Genomic DNA, 10347 nt, shown 5'->3' with positions numbered 1-10347 from the left:
GTGTGTGTGTGTGTGTGTGTGTGTGTGTGTGTGTGTGTGTGTGTGTGTGTGCAGGCATGTGTGTATTGGTGCATAACTTTGCGTGTGTATGTGTGCATATATATGTGCATGTGTATGTTTTGGTTCTTATTTTCTTTCCACACTCCGATACTATAATATTCCATCACACTTCCATCACACTTGCAGATCTGTTTACAGAGGAACAGTAATAGGCAAAATAGAATTTAAGTCATGTGTTTGGAGAATCTAAGATCAAGTGGGTGTCTTCTTCAACACAATAAGTGGTTAGCAAAGGCAGAAGAGTATGTTCGCTTGCCCATTGTACACTTATACACACAGCACCTCAGTAAAGTTAAACGAGACAGTAAGATAGTAAGAACACATTACACATCGATAGATTGAGAGCGTAAGGGAGCGGTTCCCCTAAGTGTTGGTATACAATAATAGAACATTAAGGGAATCTATTAACAGTCAGCAGCTCCATGGTCCCATAGCTTGGGGATTATAAACTATTTGCGCTCTTCATAACTCCAAAACACCATTCCATCCCAACACTCTGCACTTGAAAATGCTATGAGGTGGTTAACTGGATACAGCTTAGTCTGAAAACCCATCAATACTGTCGTTTTTTCAGAGAGAAATTGTTCTATTTATGTGAAACTAGCCCCTTAAGAGCATTCTTCAATTTCACAGCCTAACCTTTCCCCGCTTAAAATGTACCTAAAGCAAATTAGCCACTTACACAATACTTTGTTTTTCAATCTCATAAAGTCCACTCAGAGTTTCATAAATTTCACCCTCTTCCTTCAATGCAATTTCTTCACACAGCTGAACTGGAGACCTGGGCCCAGCCCACCTCTGTGTAGGCCCCCGTCACGTGCCAGTATATCGCTCCCATCAGTTTGGTCCACACCAGCTGCACCTCTGCCGTGAAGTATTCTGGGAAATCTTCAGACAACACCTCCAACATCACCCCACTCAGGATCTGGATGAAAGAGGAAGACACAGGTATGGAGGGATGGGGGGAAGCAAGTGGTTAATTATGCATGTAATAGGGAAATAACTTTAATACTATGAAACCATTGCAAATGGTTAATCTCATCAAATCAAATGGTCAGAGACTAAATGACGATCGCTAAGGGTCACTACGAGAGATATTCATGGTGTAATGGCCTAGGTGTTTGAAATGATTATGTTAATTATAGTCATCAGTAGATATGTTTTTTTTTGTCCGATTTGAATCAGGCCCTCCAAACCATAAAGAATGATAATATGAATGTGTGTTTATCATTGACCGTACTGATGATTACTGTGAGTCAGAGCTGGCCATTTCAAATGGGTCCTAAAACCAATTGACTGAATAATATTATCACCCAGCCCCTCCTAATATGAATGGCGTATGACATTTTTAATTAAGGGATGCAATAATATATGCAGTGCAGTGAAATCTCTTGAGTTTTTTGTCATTAATATTATTATAACCGTAATGCACCGATCCAATGAGTGAAATTCCTTTGATATGTAAATGAACTACAGTACTTGGCCATTCTGATTCTGATTAAACTAAAAAGTCATAACTTGGGATTGTATCCACTGAGATTGGGGGCCCTTCAGGCATCCTTGCTCGGGGTCCAGTTGTTTTAGAATCTGTGAATATTCACCAGCAGACCAATTAATTTTATGCCTTATAAATGTATTACACACACACACACACACAACACCTCTAGTCCACACAACAGCCCTTGGCTCCAATACACACTTAAGTTACTATTCACTAGTGCAATAGTCCCCAAGGCTTCTCTAAAAGGTCTTACCTTGAAGTACATGGGCTCCACCTTGTGTTTGATGGCATGGGCCTTCCCAACCAGGCTCAGCACGGAGGAAACCTTCTCTGGGTCATGCAGGTTCTCAACCACAGTATTGATGGCGTTCATCACCCTGCGGGCATGGTGCCTGAGCTGGCTGCTGCGTTCCATCTCCTCTGGGTCATCCATGTCCTGGAACTGGCTGAAGTACTGCTTGGCTGATGGGAAGTTCACAAAGAACCTGAGGGGTTGAATGAGAGTGAAATCCCTGACACTTTAGAGCGGTAGGAAGGGTTTTCTATGGCGCAGGTCGAGAAATAAGTCAGAAGTCGAGAAAGAGGAGAGGAAGAAGAAGCTGTTAAAACTTGTGGAAAAAAACCATTATAAAAACTGGAACATAGGATTTCCTAGATGGAGAGAAGGAAAAAAGTGGGAATTGTACAATCATTCCTGACAAAGAATGAATGGGCCCAAGAGAGAAAATGTGAAGTATTTTGTTAAAGTTCTCAAAAAGTCGCAGAGGACTGACAAAACATAATGATGGTAAAAAGTTTGTGCAGCCTGTTTATGTGAGAATAATAACAGTTATTATACAGGTAGAGAAGAGTGCACCCCAAGAGACACCCCCCACAACTATGAGCTCTTCATGAACTGGATTATACAGCCGTGCATCGCATGCTCTACTCAGTGTCCACATATTGTCCCATACTGACAATATCACTGATCATTTGTGATAGAAGTATTGCCGGCAATAACCCAACAACGACCATGGGAAGATGACATGTGACAGCGTTGACAGCTAAAAGGCTTAACTGGGACAAAGCCCCCGATAGAAGCCGTTAAGTAAACAAACTGGAATCGCAAAGTTAATGCTAAACATGCACACTTGGCAACAATTGACTGAGGCACTCTAGCGCTCAAGCTCGGCAAGATGAGAATCCAGTGGAGAAACGAATGCCCCCTGGCTACAGAGTTACTCTGTTTCTCATTTCATGGAAATATTGTGCACTTGCTCCCCGTTTTTCAAAGTGAGACCCGCAGCTACTGTAGAAAGGGCAAACCCAAAGCCAAGGCTTTAAATGACATTGTGCTGTGAGTGCCAATTAGATGCTTATTATGGGGCTCCTCAGTACCTATATTTTTCACTCTGATGTTTATGTTTGGCTGAGATAAAGACGGCCTCAGGAGCCTCTCTCTCTAGTCCGACAAGAATGGATTCCACCCTGGGTGCCATGTGCGACGACAAGAGGTGATTGGCAGACACTGAACACAGTGAAGCAGTGCTGATGAAGCGACGGCAGATATCATTATTAAGACTATTTGGAGTGTAATTTGAGGCAGGTGTTCCAGAAACTTGGGGAGGGAATGACGTGTTCTTATCAGGACAGATTTTCCGCTGAGTGAAGTGTGCGTCTGTCTGAAAGACACAACAGCAAGTGTGGAAGCGATTAGGAAGGAAATTTGAGAAATAAAAAAAGAAGAAGAAATAATGTGATGATACAAAAATGAAATAACCGATATATTGTCTATGTTGCTCTGGCTGCAGTTCATGCAAATAAGATCCATCCTCTCTGTTGCACCCTCATATGTACAAATACGTGCATTTGAGGATGCAACATAGCAAAACAAAACAGAAAAAACATGTAGCAGCATACACACTGGTTTCTTTATGTCAGAAAATGTATTTGAGATAATCTTCATGTATTTACTATCAGGAGTTGACGGTCGTTTTTCACTGAATTGGTTCTATTTTCAAGTTAGAGAGAGCAAGATTTTTAGGGCATATAATACATTATTACATATAGTCATGGATTTTTGATAAAATGTATGTATTTGAACTAACACTCGTGTATTTTTTAACCAATGTTTGACTATCAGGAAGCATATACCTCAAATCATCCAAGAGCCTGCTGAGATCTCTTTGCTTAGATTGGTGTGATTTTAGAGGGTGGTTTTCAATAATTGTATACATTTAGTGGGTCTAAATAATTTAGATGGTTTAAATGGTTTGACCAAGTGGTGCCATTGCAACTACCCACTGCCCGCGTAGCATTTGTCAGAGCTCTTGAAAAGCCTGCTCTATACCTAATAGACATTTGATGTCAAAGACAAATGAGGCAGTGACCAATAACACTGAAATCTTTTTGAATCCCTGCTTGGATTCCGACCAGTATTTACACAGAGAGATATTTTAAGGGTCAAGCACTAAATCCGTTTCTCCTACCACTGGGGGAGATGAAAGCAGAGAGAAAAATAAAAGTGCATTGTCTTGTGGGATTCCAAGAAGGAGCGTTTTTGCTTTAGTTGTGGGGTTTAGCTGTCCGGCACCCTGGGCTCACAGCACCTTCGTGAGTGGGCTGGTGTGTACAATGCTTATAGGCAATAAAAAAAGTTTCTGTAAGCTTAGGCGCTTTGGAGCGCCCGTCAAAGAAAGAGTTGTGTAACACTAAAAGCATTTTCATTGACAAAAGTGCACATCTCTTGTTAAAAGAAAACATGTGCAGACAGAATGATGTAAATACTGACACACAGGTACTGCATTGTTATAAACTACTAATACGCCGCTACATCTAGCACATACGGCATATTGCAACACACTTGCTTCTAGTACCATCATTACTACACATTGTTACTACATACATACTTAATACGTAATTTACTCTAGCCTACCCCTGAGCTGCCTATGTTCCCCCCCCCCCATATTTTGTTATTCCCTTTTCATTTTGATCTCTTTTTGACTTACACTGCTCTGTCAACTTCTGCCGCAATAACTCCTGAATTGATCATGTATTATCTTATTAACTGACAGAGATAACGCACACACTCACACAAGCAGTCACCTTTCTCTCTTCACCTCACCTAGTTTGACTCTTGCCAGTGCTCTTCCACTTGAGCGCCTCCAGCTGGCTCGGTCAGTCAGTCAGCCAGTCTAGTAATTCCCTTGTTTGCGTTTGGCCCTGGGCTGCCCTGGGTCCTGTTCTGGATCCTGCAACACACCGGGTTCGCAGGGTCTCTCTATCTCTCTCTAGATGCTAGCTTGACTCTTCCAGCTGTCTCGTACTTGTGAGAGGAATAACAAAGCCAGCTTGTAGCTGTTGTGTCAAGCAGATAAGCGTAAAAGTTAACCACAGCGCTTTGAGGAAAGAACGCTTTGTGTTTCTGTTCCGCCTTTTAAAGTTTTCCCCGAATAAATGTTCTCCCCATTGTTATTGTCTTATTTTGTAAGTAGGATAAATGTGAAGTAACCCGTTGGAGGTACTGTCTTACAGAACCTTAAGAAAATGCCACAAAAGGCTTATCTCTAGGCGCTGAAAACAGACGTACCGTTCTTTTCAGTTTTTTGGGGGTGTCCATTAGTCTCTACTATGTGAAAAGGTTTAACAAACAATGACCGCTGGCAAAAAAGTTCAACCAGAGTTACGAGAGAGATTATGAAAATCACAATAATGACAATCATTTTTCTACTTATGGTGGTTTAGTCTCTTATTGGTGTTTTTATGAAACATGGAGCAAATGCCCATGGGAGTTTTGGAAATACATCACAACTTTCCTGACTGGCTCTTAAGAAGGACAACTGAAGGACTATCGTAAGCAATAGATTCGATAGGGATATATTTGAAGTGTAATGTTTTTTCTTCTGTATTTGAAGAACCAATGCATAAACTCCATTATAATTTGTGTGTGTCATGATAGTGGTACAGGTATATAAATTCATGTCCATACAACCTAATACTGTGCTTCCACAGAGACCTTCTGGGAAAGTTTTTGGGGTTTCATGCATAAAGTGTGCGCCAGCGTTAAGCATCTGTGAGAGAAAGGAACACGTACGAGCACCTGTCCTTGCATTTAAATGAACTCATCATAGCAAAAGAAGTCCCATTAGTGGGGCCTATTAATCAAATTTTGATTAGACTTTTTAAAAAAAACTTTTTTTGAATAATCAAGTGCAACCTTGAGCACCTCTACTGAATCTTGAAGGACAACCTCTGCCTGTGGCAGCATTTGTGACCACATATTGATGTCTTGTGTAACAATCAAATTGTTAAGCCCTTTTTATTTTTTTTCTATTCTGTGACAACAATGCTGCAAAGAAAATTTGAATGTGTAATCGTCTCCAAATCTAAACCAGTCTAAACTTTCAGTGTGTTATTTCTTTCACAAAGCTGACCTTTGCATCGTGCTGCTAACGTTTGCCGTGCCTGGGGCGGTCCCCCTTCATTGGTGCGATTGCATCGGAACGCACTGGTGAGACCATCCGTTGCTATTGTCACCGTGTATTCTATTCTGCCTATCCATCAAAGCTAAGACGCACATGCAAAGGTAAATCCGTGCTCATTTGGTGAAAGTAATGTGCCGGTTTTAAGAGACAAAATTGAACCGTACAAGGCTTTGACCCAATGCACGGTTAGATTAGGTAATTTCGGTAAGTCAAGAAGCAAAGCCAGCATATCAACCTAGTACCTTGTTTATGTAGCAAGAAAATAATACATGCAGGAATAATGAATGTTGTCTTCTGTGGACTGTGCGTCTGTTGACCCTTGTAATGTTACCTCTGTGTTAAGAGTGTGCGTCATAAAGTTGTCTATGTGTGGTCTGCTGCCTCTCACAAGGTTACATTCGTGGACATTCAATGTGTTCGTCTGTAACGCAGGCTTGTGGTTGTGCCGAACATGATATGAAGAGAGAGAGAGATAGAGAGAGAGAGAAGTGGAAGAGGAATGGAAGAATGCCCGAAAGGAGACAGAGAAAAACAGAGAGTGCGAGGAGGTGAAGGAGGAAAGACGAGTTAAGAAATTGAAAGTCAAGACCAGAGAGGAGAAAAGGAAGAGCAGAGTGCAGAGAGATGTTTAAGTGCCAAAGTGTGTCGCTGTTATCCACAGATAAGAACCCTCGATGACACTTTCTGTCTCTCACACACACACACACACACACACACACACACACTTCCACAGAAATCAAAGGATGCTCTCTTGCCCCTTACACTCCCTCCCTTGGCAATTATTGTCACCCTAAACCGAAAATCAGTTTGTTTCAGTCACATCAGTCGACTTAGCAAAGACACACTGTCCATTTTAACGAGCCCTGCGGGTGCTTCCACTGAAACAGTGAGGCCATCTCAGTGTGTGTGTGTGTGTGTGTGTGTGTGTGTGTGTGTGTGTGTGTGTGTGTGTGTGTGTGTAGTATGGCGGGGCGTCCGTCAGATCCCCACCATCCATTTCAGCCTGTCCACTGCAAGGTATAAAGGACATGAAAGGGAGCCACAGAAAATCACCATCAAGGACATGAAAATCCAAATTCGGTCGACCACAATTGGGAAGCCAGGGGGCTTTCAAAGACTGTCTACCAACAACGCAGGAGATTTTTTTTAGTCAAAATGATTTCTTTGGTGGCAGGCTGGTGGTAACGCATGGTTGAATACAAGCACATAAAGCACAAGGTCATCATGAGTCCAAATTGCCTGGATTGTCATCAAATAAAGGCTTACATCATACTTAAATTACCATATCGTTCAATGTATGCCCCAAAGTTACAAGAGTTCATATGGTACGTTATGTCAATATCAGGAAAAGTATCAATATTTATGATACCAATGAACCAATATGAGGCGTTCGTTTGCCGTGTCTGACACTTTGGGCATCTCGTAGAGGTGTGAAAATATCAGAGAGGAAGGTGTCCTAATGACATTGACAGTTAAAATGTGACATACTCCTACACTACACCCTTGTAACAACTCTGCTATGGGTGGGAAGCCAAAGCCCAGTTCTTAATGTCTTGCCGATTTGGATAGGTCTGCGGCTCCATCTCTCCCTCTCTTATCTATCTGGCTCGCTCTGTCAGCATTATCAGGGAACACATTTGCCCCTCGCAGACTCCAGCGTGCAATGCCGCTAAGCCTGCTTATTTCCCAGCTTTGTGTGTACGGCGTGGAGATTAATGCCTGTTTGTATCCAGCGACTACCTAATAATAGTCGTTATATCACTTCTGCACAATGCACTACATGATCCATGGGTAGTGTAACTCCGCAGACCGGTAAAGAAGGCTGCCCACTCAAATGATGTAGCCTACTCAAACATTTATCGCGCAAAAAAACAATACACGGTATAAATATGGAATGCCATTTTAGTCCAAATAAAACAAATAAATAAATACATAAATATCTCATGCTAAATATCACAATTGATTCTGCGAATGGCAGTCGCAATAATTTGATGATATTTGGGGGATTTTCCTCTATTGTCCTTTATTAACATATGCGCACACACGAAATATTTGAGAAACAATCATTAGTAGTAATAGATAGTTATGACCAAACAGGCCAATTAGAACAGTCTGTGGAGTTGATAAAACTGCATCACATTACTCTGCAGCCTCAATGACAGAAAGTAACTATCGCGATATTACGGGAACCAAAATCACAGACGGCAGACTGTCGTCCGAGAGAACGATATATGGCGCTTTTTAATGAGGCTACATACGCTCTCATTCACACACACACACACACACACGGACACGGACACACACACACACACACACACACACACACACACACACACACACACACACACACACACACACACCTTGACCAAAGCCAATTAACGTCTATTTACTTCAGCCGCTCACCTGATGAGCACGGACACGCCCACGTCCTCGCAGCTCTCGTACACGCGCTGCCAGGTGTCCCGCACGACGTCCCGCTCGGCGTCGGACAGCGGCTCGGCGCGCTCCGGTCGCTCGTCGTCGTCCATCCGCTCCCGCTCCATCTCCAGCTCCAGCTCCAGCTCCATCTCCCTCCGCGGCGGCGGCGGCGGCGGCGGCGGCGGCGAGGGCGACGGAGACTCCCCGCGAGACATGCCCCTCCTGCCGCGCAGCAGCTCGGAGGCTGACCGCAGCGCGCGGGGCAGGTAGGGAGCCAGGGAGGGGGGCAGGGAGACGGAGAGCGGCGACCCCACGGCGGGAGCGGGGGGAGGGGAGAGGAGCGAGAAAGAGGGGGAGTGCAGGAGAGGAGGAGAGGAGTTCACAGCCTCCTCCCCCCACCACCACCACACACAGAGGCAAAGGAGAGAGGAGAGAAGAACTCCCCCCAAACTACTGCCCCTCTCGCTCCCTGTTTCTGTGGATGTCTCTCACCCCGACTATTCCAAACTACTCTGTCTGTCTCTCTCTCTCTGTGTTTCTGTGAGTGTCTCCCACCCTGACTCCCAATCTCTCACCTCATGATACAGCAGGCCTACCCCCTTCCCCCCCTCGCAAACTCTCTCTCTCTCTCTCTCTCTCTCTCACTCTCTCTCTCTCCTCCTCTGCTCCCAATTTGCCCTCCCCCCCTTTATCTCCTCTTCTTCCTCCTCTTCCTCTGATGCTCCTGTGGCGGACCCTGTTGTTTCCGCTCCTCTCTCTCTGTCTTTATCTTCTCCTCTTCCTCCCCGGTCAGACTCCAGCCATCAGCTCCCTTGCTTCCCCCGTCACACTCTGCTGGAGGGAGTGATCTGGGCTGTGGTGTGAGGACCTGATGGAAGGGGAGAGAGAAAAGGGGGAGGGGAGTAAAAATGAGGGGTAGAGAGTGAGGTGCTGGTGAGGACTCACGTGGTTCCCACTCAACTCTAATTGTCTCCTTGTAGCATGAAGTCTCTCCCCCTCTCTCTCTCTCCCCCTATCTCACAGGGCAATGTTTCTTCTGCAATGTTTTTCACTGTTCCATTGATCTCTCAATTCAATTCAAATTTGCTTTATTGGCATGACAAGAATGCTTACATTAAGACAATAGTGAAATAAATAAATAATGACGATAGTAATAACAACACATATAGCTGCAGGCAGCAATACACGGGGTCCACGGCTAAAATGATAATCACGATCATCTTTAGTCAATGTGATCACAATTATTAATCCATTTCGGGAAACATAATTATTTTATGGCACTTTGTAAATCAACAGAAAACTGCCCTCACATTACTAATTTATTTTATAAACCTATAAATAAATAAACTAAGGTAAGTGGTTTAATGCCATGGACACACTACATGACTTGCAGAGTCGTGAGATCGCTGTGCTGTTCACGCTACACAACTTTCTGTCTTGTGATCAGGAATCTTTCGGTCTTGTGGTTTCACACTACATGACTGATCGGCGACAGGGGGTCACACTTTACAAGATCTCTCACCAGGAGGAATCCCCGACGAGTCTGTTGGGTCTCCAATCTACGTTTTGTAATAATTGACACCAGAAATGACTCGATACCATACATGGGACATGATTATTTATTTTTTATGAAATTCTTGATCACTGTAAAAAAAAAAAAAAAAAGATAAAAGCAGATTTTAAATAAGAAACATATTCAAAACCTAGAGAAGAAAAGTGAAATGGGTATGTTGTGTGTTTCTGGCTGCTGCTCTGTGCACTTCTATCTCACTGCCTTTCCTTCTCGACTCCACCCCCGTCACCCCTGTCTGCTCTCATTGGCTGCACGTTGTTGCGTCACTCCTGACTCGATCCCGACACGACCAGATATTAAACCTGCTCGATATCTCGCCAGTTTCTGCGAGC

General features: G+C 43.6%; 1 protein-coding gene across 1 annotated transcript; it reads right to left on the bottom strand.

The window, feature by feature from the left end:
- Nucleotides 1-820: 820 nt before the first annotated feature.
- Nucleotides 821-8657, bottom strand: cygb2 (cytoglobin 2; the record flags this gene model as incomplete). The annotated part of the gene is made up of 3 exons (XM_079999947.1): nt 821-985; nt 1815-2046; nt 8428-8657. The coding sequence occupies 3 exons, from the start codon at nt 8655-8657 to the stop codon at nt 821-823; spliced, it is 627 nt and encodes a 208-aa protein (XP_079856073.1).
- Between the last annotated feature and the right edge of the window lie 1690 nt (nt 8658-10347).

This window comes from Zeus faber (assembly GCF_960531495.2).
Source record: "Zeus faber genome assembly, chromosome: 4".
Taxonomy (NCBI): Eukaryota; Metazoa; Chordata; class Actinopteri; order Zeiformes; family Zeidae; genus Zeus; species Zeus faber.
Note: the sequence above shows the minus strand (reverse complement) of the source record. Positions and strands in the feature narration are given on the sequence as shown.